We start from the raw sequence: 21,913 nt of genomic DNA on the forward strand, positions 1-21,913 counted from the left end.
GCAGTTCTGAAGGCAAAAGGGGGTCCAACCCGTTACTAGCATGGGGTACCTAATAAAGTGGCCGGTGAGTGTATTTGCCTTTTGTTAAAAAAAAAAAAGGCAAGGACGGCACTGAGCCTGGAACTACAGGCCCGTTGCGCTCCTCAATTTTGACCAGAAATCTGTCACAAAAGTGCTGGCTAACAGGTTAGGAAGGCACATCTCCTCAACTTCACACCCCGATCAAACAGGGTTTATCCCAGGTAGGTTCTCATTTTGCAATGTACGACGGCTCCTAAATAACATATATGAACATATCTAAAGCGCACCTGCATAAACCTACAGAGGAGGGGGGGAGTTTGGTCTCCCAGTATTCAGGAATTATTATTGGGCAGCCAATGCTAGGGCCTTGATGTACTGGCGGCGGGGTCAGCCCGGTGGGGCTCCTAACAGTTCCCCCCTGTGGTTAAACATCGAAGCTATAGCAGTGCACAGCGGCTCCTCCCTTTGTGCCTTGCTTTTTTCCAAAACAGAGCCTCCTTATAAATGTATTGGTACAAACTTTATTTTGAGATACTCTCTTAGGATCCTGAACCAGATAAGAAGTGTCTGCAAGCTGCCGACCACTTCCACCACACTTGGACAGACATTTTGCCTCGTTTGGTCAGCTGGCAACGCACTTTAATCTCCCAAATTCTCATCATTTTTGATATCTTCAAATCAGGCACTTTGCTAAAGTTGTACTACCAAACTTTGAAACCATGCCACCAACTTGCCCATTCTACGATCTCATGCTGCTTCCTCCTGACTCCAAGCACCTAATACATCGCTTTGTGTCCCTGTTCGCCATCTCCGCATCCATTCACCATCTCAGAGAAGCTTGGTCTAACGAACTGGGGCTTGAGGTGTCCAACGATACCTGGAGTGAAGCTTTGACTAGAATTCATACATGCTCTATCAACGCAAGATATAAACTGATTCAATTTAAAGTTGTTCATCGATTAAACTATTCTAAGCTTAAGCTGCATAAAATCTACCCATTACTTTCTTCGCTGTGTGATTAATGCGGAGGTGCGGAGGGTTCGCTATCACATCTTTTCTGGTTATGTCCTCAATTACATAAGTTTTGGTGTGATGTATTTCAGTGGTTCAGTCTGGTCTTTAACTTGGACATTGCCCCTGACCCAGAGCTGGCGCTCTTTGGGTGTTCAGAAAAGGCTCTCAGGTGCCTGAGATGCAACAAGCACTAATGCTTGGCATGGTTGCCGCAAAGAAAATGATTCTTCTGGACTGGAAGTCGGCCATTCCTCCCTGCTTTCAAAAATGGCTTAATGAAATGACTGGGATCATCCAGATGGAAAGGATACACATGCAAAACTTTAAAACACAAAACCGCTTTCTGAGCATCTGGGGACCATTCATTGACTATCTTAAAAACATGTAATTCTTTTCTATAGAGATGTGCTCTTGACTGTATTGCAACTTGTATTGCTATGACATCTGAACGTGTAGATAACAGCAATATGACATCTTTCCAAGACATGCTTTTAATCTTGATTTTCCTGGCAGCTCCGTTGTTTGTTTGTGTTTTTGTGGCTTTTTTCTGTCCTGTTTTGTTATATAAAACCTGAAAAATTTGAGAATAAAATGTTCAAAAAAAAGAAGTCAGAGTGACTAAATCCGTTCAGATCACAGAACATCTACAGTCTGTTGTTAAATTAAAATCAACAACAGATTTCATGTAGAACATTTTGAGAGCTACTCTGTCATAATTATAACAACTAGAGACTGTGTACCACCTGACATTTGGGTCTGATTATTTTTTTATTTATTCGGAATCGCACCACAGTGTTTTTGTCCATTCCTGTTCAGACTGAAGGCTGTTGGAATTGGCTGAAAACTGTCCGACTTTACCGCAGCTTTTTTTCCCCGCCCTGGCTGCTGCCGCCCGCTCTCATCCACAGGCGAGGAGCAGTTCATCTCGAAACGAGCCTAATGTTTTGTCTCTGTCATTGATGCTGTTCTGTTCTGTACCCTATGGGGATCCTGCACTGCTGCTCTAACTGCTTAAGGCTTTCCTTCTATGCTCATGGAAGTGTACGGAGGTATGTTCTCCCTGACTCATGTTTTCCACCTATACACGTGGAAGTGCGGGGAGGGCCCAGAACAGAGTCATACCTCCAAATACAAACTGCAGATGAATTAATCTATTTTGACAAAGTGGTCCTGACTGAACTGAAGTTGCATTAGAGATAAAAAACAAGATAGACAATAAATATCTAAAAACAACAATAATTTAAGAAATAAAACAGTTAGGATGGGACAGGAAAAATATTTTACATGATGTATGACTATTGATAGAAAAGTTAATGGGCAATCACCTTTCTCTGTTATTATATATGAACATAAAGGTTTGTAAATGTGAAGCTTTATATATGAGAAGGTTTGTTAATCCAAAGTTCTGTAAATGTGAAGCTTTATATATGAGAAGCTTTGTTATTGCAAAGTTCTGTAAATATAAAACTCTGTAAATGTGAAGCGTTGTAAATGAAGACGGTAGATGGAAAATCAAACGAGAGAGATAGGTCTATGACAAGCAAGAAGGCAACAAAATATGTATTTATATGTACATATAGAATTTTCCTGTCTTTAGAGTTTTAAAGCTTCTAAAACAAACCATTGTGAAAAACTACTTAAAATATGTATGTAAGAAAAAAAAAAAAAACATGGTTCATCTATGTGAACGTACATGAATGGGGGTTAGCTATACTTGTTAGAAAAAGTTTATTGTGTCAGCGTAAAACGGTGCACTGGCAAATACCCAAAGTTCAGTTGTAAGAGACATCAGAAGTTAAAGAATAATAAGAGAAAGAATAATTTTTGTTTTGCTTTACCTTTGGCAAGGCGTACTTGGGAAATTTCATCTGGACAAAGTCATTGCGTCTATACGACACAAAATGCTTGGTGCGATTCCCTGTGGTGACCTGGAAAAATAAAAACAAACCAGTCTCAACATGACAATCTTTTACTCTGAATAATCTGCCCACTATCCAAATGTTCAAACCCACCCTTTTAATTCTAGTTTGAGCTTGTGTGATATCCCACCTTATGATTATTAATACTTTGCTCACACACATTACACTTTCATTGCAAAATGGCCAAAAGTAAATATAAAAACAGAAATAATTCATACATTATGAACAAAATAAAAGAATACGTGCATGTTCTATTAACCACATTGATAAAGACTTTTTAGGACCTTGTTTACGTCTTCTTACATTAAACAAAAGACCTGTTTGTAAATTAAGAGTGAAATTAAAATTGGGTGAAGTGTAACTAAGCTCCAGGAAACCTGTGCCCCCAGAAACTGCAACAACAGAATTCAAAGCTTTTATTTTGGAAAATGCAATTCAGAGTAAGACATATAAATATTGTTTCTAAAAGAAAGACTTTTAGTGTTACAATCTGTACCAAAAGAAATCACTTTGATTGGACAAAAAAGCTCCATAATTGACCAATTCGGTTACATTGCAGCTCGGTTCGCGCCTACCCTTCATTGCGATCTTGCTTTGAAATTTGGATCAATTTGAAATATTTTTGGTCACATCAGTCTATCCCACAAATGCATGGCGAAATGGGCATTGACAGATTATGGCATGGGCAAAGTGGGCACATGCACAGGGCCCTGAAATTCGAGGGGGGCACCTAACAACCTGATAAACTGAAATTTTACGAGCATTGTGGGACGCCAAGAATTAATTCACAGTGACCTGAGCTGCCACTAGTCAAAAGGAAAACCAGGCAACTACTTGGGGCTAAAACACTTTTAGCAATGGCTCAAAATGTGGCAACCATAGTGACTGCAACCCCCCTCTGCCTTACAACAAATGACTTTTTGCACATCTCAGTAGGAAATCTCCCTGAGGGGGTCCCATGTTATTCCCTAGCATGATAATCAAACTTTTAAATTGACTTAAGTCAAACAAAAATAAAAAAGGAATTATCTTTTTGAGAGTGACTGCAGTACTTGTGTGACATGTAATTGGATAAATATGTTTGCACCAATCCAAGGATGGATTTGTAGATGAAGTTATCAGTGCAGAAGTCTACATATAGACAATGATAACCAAGTGAGCAGAGAGTACAGAGTGCCATAATGAGTGAGCGGTTTACAACCAGTAATGAATCCTGGTGTTCTGTGATAAACAGTAGTTCACATCTGTAGAAAGCTGGCAAAGGAATTCATTTAAACAACAATCCAGGAGAGGTTAGAAAGTGGCACCTACAAGACATAGCCTGGCATTAAACTAAAAAAACAATTTGCTATGAAAGAAAACCTCTAACTTAAAAAAAATGACCCAGTTAAAACGATAAAGTTCCCAAAGGAATGACTGCGTACAAAAATACTCTTTTTTTTAACCACATGGGGCTTAAAATTTGGTATTTTTCATATCCCTAACAGCATCAGATTTCAGATATGGTGTGCTCAGTTGCTTACAGTCACAAAAAAAGAGCAAGATATTTTACTCAGGAGTTAGTGGAGACCCAAACAGATCTAATATGATATCAGGTGGACATACAATCACAACTACAAAATAATTAAAAAACATGACATTTTGAATATTTTAGAAATTGTTTTACCTTTGGGACACAAAAGAGAACCATTTCTGTTTCACTAAAATAATTGTAATACACACCACTCTCTCACTGCAGCTGTTGTGAGGTTTACCTTGACAAAAATATAGTTGTCTTGCACTAGCAGTGAGTTGTGGTCGATTTTGCCAAGAAATTGAGCCGTCACCATTTTCTCCGAACAGTTCTGGATGAGACAGGTAACATACAGGTAACCTGCAGTGGCACACAGAGAAGAACAGTTACTTTAGATAAACTGTAAAAAGAAAATGGTTTACAAAAATGTACAAATAAAAAATAGTTGTTTCATATAATTTACATACATTTGCACAGGTTTACACAGCATAATACATTTGACATGGAATTTGTTCAAATATTCTATACATATTAAAAAAGTATCTCCATATGCTTTCAATGATATATTGTTGATAAATACATTATTGTTGACTATTAGTTTTTTTCACATCCAGTTATTAGTCACGATATGTTTATGAATATAATACCAAACAAAACTTTGTGCTGTAGATATATATTTGAGAAAGAAAAGAGGAAGACAATGTATGGGAGAAAACTAGAATAGAAAAAACAGAGACATCAATTTCCAAACGCTATAAAATATGCCAGCTATTCCAAAAACATATAGCCATTCTAGCATCCAAATGGCCAAGAGGGATTATCCTCACAGAGACACAAAGCTCACCCACTACTGAATTTCAACCAGCAGCTGCATCATCAACATTGCCTGCTGAAATTCAGCCATTACTCTCCTCCCAAAGGTGACAAGCTGGCAATAGAGTAAATGCTCATACACAACTTCACAAGCCTGCAATCATACACTTGTGAGGTTGTTTGTGACTTAATGTATCAGAACTTATATTTTAGAATAATACCTGTTTTGTCCTTTGAATGACATTCAATTCGTAACTCGTTCACTGTGCACTGTTACTGCTTTTTTCCCTTTTTTCGTCGGGCATTACATCTATTTTGCTGTTGAAAGTTACCGTAGTGTGTAGCTTTTATTAAATATCAGCTATTTAGATTATCAATCTAGAATAGGTTTAAGAAGATTAAGATAAGTAAGAGGTAGTGGACTGAAACAATAGCAGTGACAATACAATGTGTCAATGTGTTGACAAGAGTTGTATTCATGCCTTGAAATAGAGAATGGACAATTGAAATCAGAGGGTTTCCATACTGGGAATAGGTAAGTTAGGCTTTTCTCTCTGCCGAGCAGACTGTCTGACATGAATGTCATCATTGTGATCCTCATTTATTGGTACTCCAACTCCTTGGGGTTCCTCTACTAGATCAACTTCCGCAGCTTCCGCTTGAAATTCCTCCAGTATGGACGAATACAGGTGAGTTATCCAGAGCATTAACCTGCCGGTTGGCTTCTGGAGCTTTGATAGAGAAGTTGTCATCTGGAGCTTCGACAGGTCCATCCAAAAAAAAGGTATCATAAACTGTAGAAATCTAGTTTCACGGACCAGTAGAACTTCAAAACAAAGATCTTGGGTATCAATATCTGGAAATTGTACATCTTGGTGGCAGTAGCTCAGGGGTGGCAGTAGTGTGGATTGGTGGCTGGAGGGAAGCTACTTCACCTCCTGGGCACTGCCAGGTGCTCTTGAGCAACCCCAACCGCTCATGGTGCTGGTTCAACTGGCAGCCCACTCACTCTGACATCTCTCCATTAGAGGTCCTGAGCATGTGTGTGTATTTCAGACCGGTGTGTGATTACTAACAAAGTGTGTACACACAAATTGTAATTCCCACACTTGGGATTAATAAACAAATTAAAATTATTATCATCTTCTGGATCTTCATCTGGACTGTATTGTGTTCTTCTTCTTGGGGGAGTCTTTGACAAGACTGGTTGACTGACTTCTGTTACAGGTAAGAATCCACAGGGAAGTAAGAGATCTCCGTGCAAGGTGCGCAGAGGACTGTCTGCTGTTTCTGGTCTATAGGTGAAAAATGGTAGATCACCAGCTTGCTTAGTCATGGGCTCCCACTTGTCCGCTAACTTGTGCTTCCCACGCAGGTGAAAATTTCTTATCTAAACACAATCGCCAATGTATAGTGTGGAATTGGTAACGTGTTTGTCGAATGTGGTTTTGTTCTTCTCTGTGATCTTGACTGCATTACCTGAACCTATTTTGCAGCTCTCTTGCATGTGAGATTTTAAGTTATGAACATAGTGGGAATGGGACCAGTAAGCCGAAAGCTAAGTCAATAGGCAATCTGGGCTGACGCCCAAACATTAGCTTCTACAGGGTGAATCCTGTTACGTCATTCCTGGTGCAGTTGTAAGCATGCACAAGGGGCTTAACAAAATCCTTTCAGTGTGTTTTCTCTTGTACCTCCAGATTACCAAGCATTACCAAGCATAAGGTTCAGTTGAAACGTTCAGGGTTTCCCCTGGGATGGTAGCCCTTATCTTCTGAATTTCTGAGACTTCACAGAGTTCTTTAATTGTGCAGGATTCAAGTCTGGACCCATGTAAAAAGAAATTCTCCCACAAACACTTTCCGACAGTCCTGGCTTTCTGATTAGGTATAGCAATGGAAACGGCATACTTAGTAAAGTGATCATTTATCATTAAAATGTCCATGGTGTTGCTTTTATCAGTTTCTATAGAAAGGAAGTCCATGCAGACTAGCTGCAAAGGTCTGGTGACTTGGATGTTGACCAATGGTGCACTGGACACTTTATGTCCCAAGTAGAGGACAGATTTCAGAAGAACTTGCACTTGTCAGGCGATAGTTTTAATCCGAATTGCTTGAGACGATCAAGAACGTGTAGCAAACTACTCTCATGTTCCTCCAATTTTTAGAAAATTTGATCAAATCGTCCAGGAAGAAGAGTACTTCTTTGAGATTAATGTCTTACATAATTAATGTAAGACATTAATGTCATACACTTCTCCATTAATCTCTGGATTGTGCTTTGGGAATTTGTTACACTTAAGGGCATATGATTAAATTTCCAAAACCCCAAGGGACAGGTGAAAGCAGTTTTGGGCTTGTCTGCTTCTTCGACTTCAATCTGATAATATCCAGACTTCAGATCTAGGACAGAAAACCATTTTGAGACACTTAGAGCTGAAAATGTCTCCTTAAAATTGGGTTAGGCATTTGCATCTTTTAAGTCTAGAGATTAAATTTCCGGTAGTCGATCCATAGCCGGACGTCACCATTTTTACGGGTCCAAGCCCGAGGATGCGCGCACCGCAGTAATCGCAAGCGATACGCGGTTCACACAGCAGGGCTGTGGAACCTGTGTATTGTTTTCGCTAAGATTTTCCATTATTATTCTTCTCCGCATAAAACTGGTGCTGCAGCCTAAACCGTACATGGTGGCGACGCGCCATTTTCAGGACTGGTCCGAAAGTCCGCAAAGACCTCAGACGCAAAAAAATGCCCCACTTCCGACACTAGGTGGCGCTATACCAGAAAAAACGCGTTTGGCCCTATAACTCCCAAACCGTACATAGGATATTAAAAAAACTTACATCCACGCGTTCCCTGAATCCAAATGAATCTCCTGATGTAGGCCACGCCCATTTCCGCCTAGACTTTTATGCGTGAAAAATCACCATTTATCAAAAACCAACTTTTTCGAACTCCTCCTAGACCGTGCAATGGATCTGCACGAAACTTGGCACACAGCATCTCCAGACTATGGACCAACGTTCAGATTAACCACTTCCACTAAAGTGAATTACCTGAAATTAACAGAGTAGATGTACAGTGGGTAGCCGACCAGACCTTATATTACACACATTGACCAGCAGGTGGCGCTACAATGAAGACAGATCTGCACGAAACCTGGTGTGTAGCATCTCCAGATGGCCACGACAACATGTTGTATGAAGAATTTTGCTACGTAATTGTGTGCGCATTTCATGACCAAGCAAAGCTTCTGTAGTTCGCTTTGGCTTCCGCTTTCGAGCTTTCCCCGGGTCGCTGGGGACGACTGGCGAGGGGAGGCTTGGACCCCGTTGAAACTGCGTGCAGTTCTAGTTCTTTCTTACGACCTACGGGGAAAGAAAAACAAGATTCCAACTCTCTGATGACGCCACTCTCCAGGAGCTCTTGGGGATGTGTACGAATAGCATCAAGGTCTTTAGGTTGAATTGCTCATGCTCTGTGTTTGAACGGAGTTTTATGGGTCAGGTAATGTTTGTGTCCAAAATCTAGCTCACGTTGAGCAAAGACCTCTGGCATCCTTTCAAGCTTTTCAGTGACTTGATGTACTTTGTTCTTTTGAATTTACACTCTGCACGGCATGTAACTCAGTTTTCACACATCTTGGTGGTATAGTTACATTTTGTTCAGTTCCATTTGTAAGCATAACTGGTAGATGACGGGCTAATGTGTTGGTAAGGTAAAAAAAAAACTTTTAACTATTATTCCATCCGGTAAGGAAGACATAAATGGATGCTGCACTACAACCCATTTGTCTGAATGAAGGTCATGTAAGGTGACTGACCACTGTTTAATCTGCAGGAATAACTGATTTCACCAACCCAAGTTTACCATCTGTGGTTTGATTTTTGGCTTAGTTCTAAGGTTTTTAAAAGTGTTTAAAAGGTCATGTAACAGAAAATTTAACCATATCCATATAACAACATTGGAGCGGATGAGAGAACATTAGCACCGGTGCGTCCTAGAGGAGCTAACAGCTAACAGACGCTAACTAGAACCGACTAGCACTGCTGACTGCTGTTGTCTGCAAAACAACACAGACAGGACAAAATGTTGCGTTTACTGGTAAACTGGTAAACCTTGGGACCATCTGTTGAATTTTCCTCCCGTTATTCTGTCCTCTGTGACAGTCTACATCTAGAAACTAAGTTGCGCGGTGCAGGGAACACCTCCGACTGGCACATGATCAGACAGTGGTTTACGGAGCGTTAGATGGGCTTTGCAAAAAAACACGGAGCGTTCTATGAAATGACGCTTTCAAAAAAAAAAACACGCAATCACTTTAATTTGATAATGGGAAGTTAAAATCGTTATCGTGATTACAATTTGATTAATTGTGCAGCCCTATTGCCAGGGATGTGAAATGTGGGCACAACATCACCAAAGCAAGCTCTGGTCATGGCCGAGGGAAAGGGTCGCTGCTACCTGGTGTTGGGCTCTCTGTGTCCGGCTGGAGCTCCGATCAGGTCAAGGTCGGCAGCTAAGCTTTTTAGCAATGTTTCCACGCTGGCCGACCCACTGATGACGGTCTGTCTGCGGCTGCAGGATCTGGAGCTCACCGCCAGTGTTTCAGTTTGACTGTTAAAAAGTGTTTAGATAATTAAAAAGGTATTTACTTAAAAGCGGGCTGACTGCCAGTTAGCCAACGCTAGCTTCCATGCAACATAAATAAGCCAGACAGAGATTTCCCTCATCTGGCGATAGAACCCTGCTTTCCCCAGCCGTTCTGTTGCCGCAGAGCTCCACAGAATATGTCCACCGGCGCATTGCAGCGACAGATTCAAGAGGTTGTAATTACTGAGTTGTGGTTGTGATGGAAAATGAACCCGAGAAAAAAATGCACACAAGTAAATGTTGCACTACAAGCTTGCAATTTTCATTTTGTTTATGTAAATATCAATCTACACATTTGTGAATATTTTCTACAAGTGCACATTTCAATTTACAAGTTCAGATTTCTTTTTTTACAAGCTCTTGTGTTTTTTTAGTAACAAGTCCAAATTTTTGCAAGTGCAAATTTCAACATACAAGTAAAAAAATGTTGTTCTGTCGTATTCTACAAGCTCTCACCTTTTGCACCATATTTACCTTCACAGTCTTGATCTCTTTACACCATGCAGTGTTAACCAGAACTTAAGCTAGATGCACGTGTTGAAACCATGCACTCAAAATACAGAAATATAGTTTACATACTGTACAAACTGCAAATTAACTTGTTAATGACCCATATGTATATTGTGAATTAACTTAGACAGACTATCTTTAATATAAAACCAAAATTGACACATTAATATGCATTAACCAACTGAAATACATGACATGCTGAGTAATATCTGCGTTAGCTTACTGTAGCATAGCACTCAATACTTTGATCACTTTGGCAAACTCACCAAGCTTCACGTCGGATAAACACGACGAAAATCCCTCAAGGCTGGTAGCGGTACAGTTCCCAACGTACTTTTCCAAGTGTTTAGATGACATGTGCAAATATTTTTACTTGTTATAATGTCGATGTTACCTCCTTGCATCAACCGCTAACACACTGGCTGTGTTGCGTCTGTGTGTCAAGTGGCAGAGAAGCATCCGCTGTCACCTATCAATCAAGGCGGGATCAACTCTTGAAGCAATGTTTTAATTGGTTTAATGACTGTACAGCCGCTAACAGACAGGCTGTCTGCTTGGCCGTGGCAGAGAAGCTTCCGCTGTCACTTATCAATCAAGGCGGGGTCAACCATTGAACCAACTAGTTCATAATAACCATATCCATTTATATTAGAACTAGTTTTATTTTATAATATTAAGAATAATAATATAATTTCTTCCTATTTATTTTCATAAATTTTCTACTGGGCTACAAGTGCATAGGCCGTCTAATACAAAATATGAAAAAAAAACATAATTATTGTGTTATTTTCATCATTGACTGTCTTCTTTAAGGAATTCTAGAAAAAATAAACTTCAATTCTCGTCACTTTAGCTTTGGGGGATTTTTGTGTGTCCAGTTATGAATTATTTCTATGCTTGAGCCACACATTTTTTCATTCTCAGCTCAAATGGAATGCATAGCGTTCGAGTGTACAATTGCACTTTGAACTGCATAAAGTAACCCAGCAGCTAGTGGAGTGGACACACACACACACACACATCTCCAAGTCTGTTTCAGTACATGCCTATCAGGGAGGTGTGTGACTGCATGTACTGTATGTTTGTGTGTATCGAGCATGAACAAGGTAGACACACATACTTTCCTGCACATCAAATCCCCTTAATGACACCCACTAACAAGTATGGCTGATCCATCAATCGACCACGACTGTTTTTCTGGAGTCCCTCTTCTCGACCAGCAGTCATGGGCACATCCCAACCCCTTGCTGTACGCCACTGGCCCGGTTACTTGCCTCTGCAAAGACCCTTCTGAGTTTGTGTCCTTTTTTGTGGCGTGTCACCTTTTAACCATGGCGATGCCACATGTGACAGGGCGGCACAGGACGAACAGATTGGTTTGGCATGCCTGATCGCTCCAGCCCCCTTGACTATCTATTTGTTTGGGAAAGGAAGCAAGGAGAGGAGAATGGAGTAGAATGAGTAGGAGGAGGGACCATGTGGTGCTGCCAAGCCCTAGAAAGAGCTCTCATGCCTGGGCAGCTGGCCCAGACAGACAACCTCTCTCTTGTTCACCCTCTACAGACATAGGCAGCCTTGTTTGGCCTGACAACTTTCATACTGCAGGCAGCATCTTTCTGTGTGGGAAAGACTGAGTGTGTCTTAAAGGGATCCAAGAGATGTTTGTATTGTTTTCTAGAAGTGTTGCAAAAAATACAGTGTGGAACAGCAAAAAAAATAAAATCCCTTCATTTTACCCTTCACTTCCAAATAACTGCCTGCTCGGGTTTATTCAGAGTGGGGGATTATTGTTATTATTATTAGACTCAAAGGAGGAAATCAATAATAAATAAATATGTTTACAACCATACATTGACAAATACAAACTGCTTCTTTTGGCCCTTTGTGGGGATTTAAGAACTAAACTGTCTATCAATCAGCAGATATGATCTTCCAGATTTGCTGTTGTTGCCTCAGGGGCCCGTGAAACCCCTCCTTAATTTATCTATTCATTCTCCATTGACCCTATGCTCACACACCTCTGCCGCCCATCCACAGCAAGGTCAACCATTCATCTTTATATTTCCTTCATTGACACTGTAGGATATGCTAAGACTAGTACTGCTATAATGGGAGAGAACATTTATATTCTCCATCTCAGCAAGTCTTGTAGAGAATCTTCAAATGTCTGATATAACTTTTTGTTTTGTGATGATGGACACACAGTCACTAAGTTTCTTTACTTAGCTTTCCACTTTCCATGCAAGCACTGATTGGCAATCCAGGAGATTTCCTGGTGGGCCGTTCTATTTGTATGTACTGCACGCCGGTCAAACGTTTTTTTTAAGTTTCTTTGGCCCATAGAGAGAGGAGAAATCATATGATTGGCCCACATGTGTGTCTTTCATGTGAACACTGGCCATTCACATCTTTGGTTCTTTGCTGACCCGCCCACAGAGAGGAGAAAGATCACATGATTGACCTACTGGTTTGTTTCTCATCTAAACACTGGCCAATCACATCCTAGAGCCCACATCCATCCGTTTTTTCATTACATGGTACTAGCATGACTCATCTCGATTCTGCTCGCCTTTTTGGTTTTTCCTTTATGAAAAAAGTCCAGGTACCTGTCAGCAGGTACTTTTTTTAGTAGTACCTCTGTTGAGGTTCCAAGCGAGCTGAGCCTGCAGACTACTGATTGGCCAGAGAGAATTGTCACTAATCACTGCGTCAGCATTGCTGGCAACAGCAGCAGTGTTATTTTGCTGCCTGCAGCTTCTTTGGAAACTAAATTTGTCTTCGTGCTGTGGTAACAGCCACATGAGAATCAAAAACCAACACACCTTTGAGATTCTAAATGTGTGTGTTTCGTTAGGTCACAGCATTTTCCTGCGGAGTCACTATGATGAACAGCCACGCATAACGCGTTACTAAATCTGCAATGGAAAATGGAGGACAGGGCACTGTGGCTGAGTTGACACAAGCCGAGCTGAGCAGAGTAGAGCTGGTACTAGCAGTGGGTATGCGCCAATGGAGACAGTGTTCATTTAAGTTCTGCCCCCACCAGTGAGGAAAACAACACCACAAAGTGGCCATAGATGGCTAAAAACATGAGATGACAAATTATTGCACCCTTTGTCTATGACAAGTTAGCTGGTAGTAAACTAATGCAAGATATGTATTATAAAGCTAAGGCACATGCATATGTAATACTAAACGTTCCTGATTTATACAAATTCCCCTATATATTACAGTTCACACTGTGTACAAAATGCAGTATAGTTTAACTTCCAGACTTGTCACCTGTTCCCTAAACTAGAGATGTTGATGACCCCCTGCTCCACCCTAAACCTTTAGCCATCTCGCCCTCTTGCCGTCAAGAGCCAGGCAACCTTTTAGATTAGATTGGATTAGATTCAACTTTGTTGTCATTACACAGGTACAAGTCAACAAAATGCAGTTTAGGTCTAACCAGAAGTGCAATAGCAGTAAGTGCAGGATATACAATGGTTCCAAAAGTGCAGGACATGGATAAGTAGTGAATAAATATAGAAATGAATACTATTATAAACAGAATTTTTACAGTTATATGTGTCTTAAGAATATAATATATAGATAACTAACTAACTTTGACTAGTGACATAAAGTCAGAGTCACAAAGTCTTTCTTGCCACTCAGCTGGCACAAGTCACTCACAAGTGGCAGTATTAGGGGCTGATATCGGCTGGTATGCAGGGTCCTCCAGCCAAATGGTTAGTGAATGTTCAAATTTTACCAGCCGCTCATTAGATTAAGGTTTTTTGGCTGGTTAGTGTTTAGGTAGCAAATATACCAGCATTTGTCTTGTAAATGGTGCTGGTATGTACTGTAAATGAAGAGATTGCAAGGACAGGTGGCGTTCGGTTGATTGCGATGGCTGATCTAGTTCTTAAAAGTCTATGGCAGCGTTTTTATTCCGGTCCAGCCTTGTAAACATGGAAGAAGACTCCTAATAAACACTGTAGAGTTCCAGTAATGTGTGATGTCTAATGTTCTTCAATTGGAAGCCTATTTCGTGATCATAGAACGATTACGGTCGCAACTAGTATTGAAAAGCCAAATATCTGCACAGGGATGTTGCTCGGGGTGGTGGATGGGTCAAACAACACAAGAGTTTAACCCCAGAGACCGGGGATTGTGTCTGCGCGTTTCAGTTCCTTACTGCGTTATTCTCTCTCTTTCCCATTAACAATAAATAAACGAGAAAATTGTGACCTGTACAAAAATCAATAAATCCAAATAATGTGACAATTTCACAAACTGGCGTGAGACCGAGTTGTTTATGACACCACTGACAGACTAAAGGAAACGTCCTATGTAAAAATAAAACAGATTTCTCTGAGGGAAATTTTTTGTAAACATTAAGATAAGTGTAAGAACAAAACCCTAAGCATATATATCATAGGTACTATTGGTTATAGACATTTTAATGCAGAAAGCTACGTACTGTACATTTTACAGACAGTTACGTGAACCCTGCTACAACGCAACATGTACAGTTTGTCACTGCAGCGTGGGACAGACGGTTAACGGAGTATAGCAGCACTTTCTACAAATTCAAATCACCAATAAAGGATTCTTAACCAAAAACTATACATGTTCCAGCAGGAAGGTGCTAGAGAATTTGGGAGTAATTACGAAACTTTTCCTAACGTTAGCATGTAGCTACATGTAGCAGTGGAATGACTGTTATGTACCGTAGTTTAGCAGCAAATTCACCACGAAAAGGTAATAAGCAAAAACTACACAAACAAACATGTTAACACAGTCATTTCGGCACTCAAGAGAAAATGTTTCCCTGACATTATATCATATAGCCATGTAGCAGTGTTTGTAAAATATAAATACTGCAGTAATGTCTGTTGAATGACGTTGAAGCCTAAGTGTATACACCTTGTTCCGATCAGTTTTATGTTGGCGGAGTGAACCTACTGTACCGGAAGTAGAGTTACTCCTGTCATTTTTTCCATTCTTCCCTTCATGTATACAGGGAGAACTGGCATAATCCGCTTATTCACTTAACCCCCATTACTGCTCTGCATGTAAAAGCACTGTATGTGAAAGTTCCATCTACTTTGCCTCTGTGAGCAAATACACTAATGGTGGGATTTAATAAAAAATGAAGACATTTCAGTCTGGAATGTCACTGTACTGGTGTGACCAGGCCCTAATAGTATCAACAATAAATATATAAGTCATGTATGAGCCGATAAAACATCACTGTACCTCCACTTGTATCTTGCATTTCCATGTGTACCAGATCAGGGTCCACATCCACACCAGATACTGACCTGGGACACAGAGGAGAAATACATTAATCAATGGTATTTTTGACCAGGGAGCGCACATTCAATCAGAAATTAGACTAAAAACCACATGACTTATGTTTACTTTAGATGTCAGATGAGGGAACACAGTAAAAGAAATGACACGTTGAATGTTGAATGTATTTGGTCTTATTTTTTGTTAGTATTCCAAAGAATTATGTTTACATTGGATGATTCTGCACCTCAGAATGTATGTACAATTGCCAACATTCAGAGCCAAAGCAGGAAGTTTCCTTTATGTAGCCAAGCAAAACGTTTGAGTGGAGGTTGCGCTGGTGGAGGTCCTGTAGTACATATTGTACAAAGAAAAAAACATAAAAAAACCCAAATGGTGTTATTGGCGATGTCATTAAACGGAATTGAAGGCTTTGCAGAATTGTCCAATATGGACAATCTTGTCTGAGGGTGCAGCTTCAAAATGTAATCTAAAAATCTTAGAGGCAATGCAATTTTGTTCCAGTGTCGGTATTTTGCTGTTGGTATCTGTCTTAGCGTAACAGAAGGTAGAACTACACAAATGTATCCGACTCTTACTACTATTAAGAAATTGATCTTACCCCAGTGGAAAAAAACATTTATTTGATGAATAAAATATTTAAAAAGTGAATGTTGGATTAAAGTGTATAATGATTAAAACTTAGATCACAGCACAGAAGAACACATACGTATCTTTTGATTGCCTTTGATTACACAGATACCTCAGTAAATATGCACAGCTCAGTTTAGGAAAATTCACTCACATGTATTGTGCCTGTACACATGCCTGGCCTATTACAGTGAAAAACTTCCAGAATTGTATACCCTTTTTTCTCTTCCTTTCAAGCACACTAACATACACGACAATATACTTGCTCTGAGTGTATCTCAGTAAGCAGTAAACTAAGCAGTTCATCTGAACTGTGTAGTCCCCAGCCTGGTAAAGAGTGGAGATATAAAACCTTGCTACTTTAACTATAAAGAGACTTTACGAGCAATTAGCAGACCATTGAGGGACGAGGCGAGAAAATGGATTGAATGAAATGCAACAGGATGATTACATATTTCATCTTTTATTTTCCAAACAGTTGATAATTCCAAAGCAAATCCAGATTACCTTCAAGTTTTTTATAGATCTAGCACCGTTGGAGTCTGAGAAAGCAACATAAATCAGAATATTCTTCTAGTTTTCTAAAAAGTTTACTGTTTTATTTTCTATTAGCTAACAGAATCTTTTTACAGTTTTTTTTAACAAACTTTTAGAAGATTTTAGTTGTCTAGTTTTCAGTTGAAAGACGCCCTTCTAATTAAGTAAAAGCAGTTATACCACAAAGGATTAAAGTGTTGGTATAAAAGGCATGAATTTGGTAAAACGCTAACGCCACAGACAATAAAAACAAGCCACTTAGATTTGCAGTTTTGGTTTAGAGTTTGGAGAGAAACACATGGATTTAATCTGGATTTGGCCAGCTACATAGCAATGTGTTGTCTTTAAAGTCCCTAAAAATGTTACAACGTCAACGATTTTGTTAAATGCTATGTTCTGTTTGATGTTATGTTTGCAAGCAGGAGTGTTAATTCTTACACCTGCAGTCATAAGAAAACCTTTGTAGGTGACATGACTGAGTTATACTGAAAGTCTGATGGTGAATAAGGTGAACAGAAAAGGAGACAGCAAAATCATAGATCACAGCATCGTCCACACAAAAATTTGTCTGTGCACAAATTAAAACAAACATAATCGTAAAGGTCCACTGATGTTTTTTTTCCGGACCTTTCAACTTTAGGGAGTTAAATTCATTACAACCCTCAATCGAATTTGTTTTAAGAACTAGTCATGATCAGTGAAGCAATTAGGTAGGTCGTCTACAAAAGATGTATCAAGGGTTCAGGGTTTTTGTTACTGGTTAGGGCAATCAATTGATCAGTTGACTTGGTAAGGATATTATTTGTTTAACCACAAGAGGTTACCACTTTGTTGGGGGGAATAACTCAAGCCACAAATTGAGGACAAAAAAAAAAAGCTTCAGCAGGTCCTATGTGTCCTGCTAAAGTGAAATTAACAAAGACTTTAATCTTCTGCCTTCTCACTCCCTGGAAGTTACTCTGAAAAAGTGTCAGGTGCATGTTGTTACCCCAGAACCCTCACTGACCAACTCCTTGACCCCCTGGTCTGTAGATGATGCAGTTAACATATCGTCACCAGCACCTGGACTTGAAATACGCCAGGATCCTGTTCTGGATTTCAGCTCTGCATCCAATGCTATTATTCCTGCACTTCTACAGGACAAGCTCCCCTGTGCCTGAATCTAGCTAACTTTTTCTTACAGACTTTTTGTCTGACATTCTCAGACCATCAGCACCCGTTTCCATGAAGGCTGTGTTCTTTCCTCTGTACTCGTCTCCTTGCAGAGTACACCAACAAATTTACCTCCAGTCACCAGTCTGTCAAGCTTCTGAATGCTGCGGATGAATGCTTCGGATGACACCACCCTCATTGGATGTATTTCTGGTGTCTGCCATCCTCACCTCCTCCATCACGATGTCGTAAGCTTCTGCCCCCACCAAGGACAAGGGCGGACTACAGTGTATCATTCAGCTGAGAAGGTTGAGTGTCTTTCCTACACTGACCTATCCCTCCCACCCCAGACACAAACTCTTTGAAACCCACTCCTCCGACAGCAGCCTACAGAACCAAAACCTCACGCCATGAGAACAGTTTCTTCTTATCTGCAGCTAGCCTTATCAACAATGCCCAAAATCCCACTGACATAGACTCTTATCCCACCCCAGTGACATTATATTAAAATACATAACGTAAAGTCTCAACTTTTTCACTGCCTTATTAATTCAAATCTTTGGACACCTTCTGTTATGGGTCAGCTTATGTTTCCCATCATGCCTGTTTTCCTCTTCCTTTTCCCCTGTGTTTCTGTGTGTTTGTCTTCACCTGCTGAGGCGAGAGGCAGTCTGTGGAAGATCTAGGTCAAGGGGCGTGGACACTCTCTCATGCTCCGTTCCAGCTCAGCTGCAGCACAATCCACTAATCAACCCAGCAGTTTATCCACCCGGGCTGTTCACCTCTTCAGCGCCAGATTGTTAAAACCATACATGAGATTCCATTCTGAACCTTCTGTCTACTGCTGTAGCTCGCCTTACTGCTGAGCTCTCATCAATCTCTCGACCAGACCCCTTGGTGAGCCAAGATTGGACGCAACTTAGAGTCTAAGGTCCGCCCTGGCTTCACTCCTGTCTGCCTCCTAAGTTTCAATCCCCACCTGAAGCTTCTCAAACCTGTACCTTTCCACTGTGGACATTCCAAGACTGTTCAATAAATCCTTAAACTGTTTCTCATTGTCTGTGTTGTGTGTCTCTGTAGTGGGTCAAAGTAAGAGCCTAACAGAACAATCTGGCCCTGGACACCACACGTGGCTAAGGAGGATGGCGTTCGTCACTCCATCCCTTCGCAGGGAGTCTTTTTTGGACAACATGACCAACTTAACCGGACCTTATTGGATGATAACCAGCAGCTGCTCACTTAAGTAACCCATCTAACATCTCAAATGACTAACCTGTTAACTCTTAGTAGTCTTCCTCCATATGCTCCTCTTCTGCCTGTTACTCAGTCTGTTTCCCCAGATTTGGCTAACGCTCCTGCACCTGGTTACCTCACCAGAACTTTTCGCCGAGGAGTTAAACAAGTGCCGCGGTTTCCTGCTTCAGTGCCGCCTGGTTTTCCAACAGAAACCCCTATTTTCACCACTGAATCATCAAAGGTACATTACGCTCTGGGATTGCTCAGGGGAAAAGCCCTAGTCTGGGCTGAGGCTGTTTGTACCAATCAGCAGATTGCAGATGAATCTTTTGATGATTTGTTTCCTCTAAATTAAAATTGTGTTTGACCATCCGAATCATGCCGGCGATGCTTCCAAGAGACTTCTGATGATTCCAAGGGGAACGAGGTAGCTCTTCAGGGAGCATTCGTAATGGTTTGCATGACACAGTGAAGGATGACTTGTGGACTTGCTACCTGAGATGTGGCTACTGATCTTTATTTTCTCGTTTCCCTTGCTATAAAAATAAATAACAGGTTACAGGAGAAGTGAGGGGCGGTCAGTTACACACCACGGGTGGAGAGCCTACGCGTTCAACCAGTCGGACCGCACAAGCTATTGGACAGCACTCACCCACTTCCGTTTCCTCTGCTAAAGAAACATGAGCCCATGCAGCTGGGCATGTGCTCGAGTGTCACCAGCAGAGAAACTACAGCGCATTCAGGCTGGTGAGTGCATGTACTGTGGGGATGCCACTCATTTCCTCGCCAACTGCCCAGTTCAACTGAAAGTCTTTAAGCTGCTGCATTAACTCCCGAGGACTTAACAACATTACAGTCAAGAATACTTAACCCCCACATAACTCGGCGTTTGAACCCCTTCCGTGCATTGCACGGATTGAATTTTCCAAACTTGATCCGTGCAATGCATCCCATCTTGTCTGTGACACAGAGGGGGAAGAATGGAAAACAACATTTAACACTCCTCTTGGTCACTTTGAGTACCTTGTAATTCCGTTTAGACTCACCAACGCCCCCGCCAGTTTTCAGTCCATGGTGAACGATGTATTAAGAAATTTTCTTCACTGCTTTGTCTACTTAGACAATATTTTGTTGTTTTTTTCCAAGTCCCACGTCATTTGTCAGGTTCTCCAATGCCTCTTGATAGACGACCTTTATGTAAAGGCAGAGAAGTGTGAGTTTCACCATCAATCAGTCCCCTTCCTTGGGTTTATTGACCGGGGACAGGTTTCACCAGATCCAGAAAAGATAGTTGAAGTGGTTACTGAGTGACCTACTCCCATTTCAAGGAAACAGCTGCAACATGTTATGGGCTTTGCTAATTTTTACCACCGCTTCAAAGACTTCAACCATTATAACAACCCCCGTGACTAAACTCTCCTCCCCCAAGGTTCCGTTTCTATGGTCAGCAGAAACTGAGAATGTACTCTTAAGAGACAGTTTTCTACCATGCCTGTTCTTTTTCATCCTGACACCAGTTTGCAGTTGGATGCTTCTGATTCTGGGGTGGATCAGAAGCTTCATCCTATTGCTTTCTTCTCTAAGAAACTATCCCCTACAGAGAAGAACTACAAAGTGGTTAATCGATAGCTTATTGCTGTCAAGGTGGTGTTGGAAGAGTGGAGGCATTGGCTAGATGTAGCGGAGCAGTTCTTTGTGGTATGGACAGATTGTAGGAACTTGACCTACAGCCAGTCAACTAAGACTAAACTCACATCAAGCCAGATTGGCCCTGTTTTTTAGCAGGTTCAATTTTGTTTTAACGTACCATCCTTGCACACGTAATGTGCAGCCTGATGTTCTCTCTTGCCAGCTCACACTCCCATCTGCCTCCCTCAGTTTGTTCCTTTCCACAAATCCTTAAACTGTTTCTCCATGTTGTTTCTCTGTACTGTGTTAAAGCGTGAGCCTAATACCTTTTGAACTATTGTCTCTTTACCTAATTGCACTTACACTATATACAGTGTACTGTGAGCTCTTGCACAACTGGATTATATATAGCTCATTCCCACCAAAATAGATACATATAAACATTAGGGATGAGCGAGTACAGCATAATCTGTATCTGTATCTGTTTACCACATGAATTATCTGTATCCGTATCTGTACTCAGACTGGGCGGGACCTAACCTGAAAGTGGACAGAATTTAACCCGGAAGTGGGTCGGGTTGTCTTAAATTGGGCCGGGCTTTAACCAGTCTGTTATTTAAGTATGCAATTGATATGAGTTGATCAGAAATTGTTATATTTATTGCTGATTAGAAAACTATTTACATGACAGCATCAAGCTTCAGATCAATGGTGTTGTCATGGTAACAAACGAACTATATACACAACAAGTATTGCAACAATGAATACAACCCATTTTTTATCAGTGTGATTTTTGTTTTTGGTTCTTTTTTATTTCCACACCAAGAATGTACGAGTGTGAGTGTGTGTGTGTGTGTGTGTGTGTGGGTGAGTAAGAGAGAGACAGAGAGAGAGAGATAAGATAGGATAAGATAAGATAATTTGTTTATTAGTCCCCAATGGGGAAATTACTGCACTACACTCTGTGTACACACTTTTTGTTA

At 40.7% G+C, this 21,913-nt stretch overlaps 1 protein-coding gene across 5 annotated transcripts in view; it reads right to left on the reverse strand.

Annotated features, from left to right (window-relative positions):
- Window positions 1-21,913, reverse strand: part of sorcs2 (sortilin-related VPS10 domain containing receptor 2) — a 356,230-nt gene that overhangs the window by 74,244 nt on the left and 260,073 nt on the right. For all 5 annotated transcript variants that reach the window (XM_034901195.1, XM_034901192.1, XM_034901194.1 and 2 more), the window contains exons 6-8: window positions 15,690-15,754; window positions 4,709-4,827; window positions 2,874-2,963 (exon numbers count right to left, since the gene is read on the reverse strand). In XM_034901195.1, coding sequence (XP_034757086.1) covers window positions 2,874-2,963; window positions 4,709-4,827; window positions 15,690-15,754 — 274 coding nt within the window. The remainder of the gene's footprint in view (window positions 1-2,873; window positions 2,964-4,708; window positions 4,828-15,689; window positions 15,755-21,913) is intronic.

This window comes from Etheostoma cragini, chromosome 19 (genome assembly GCF_013103735.1).
Source record: "Etheostoma cragini isolate CJK2018 chromosome 19, CSU_Ecrag_1.0, whole genome shotgun sequence".
Classification (NCBI taxonomy): Eukaryota; Metazoa; Chordata; class Actinopteri; order Perciformes; family Percidae; genus Etheostoma; species Etheostoma cragini.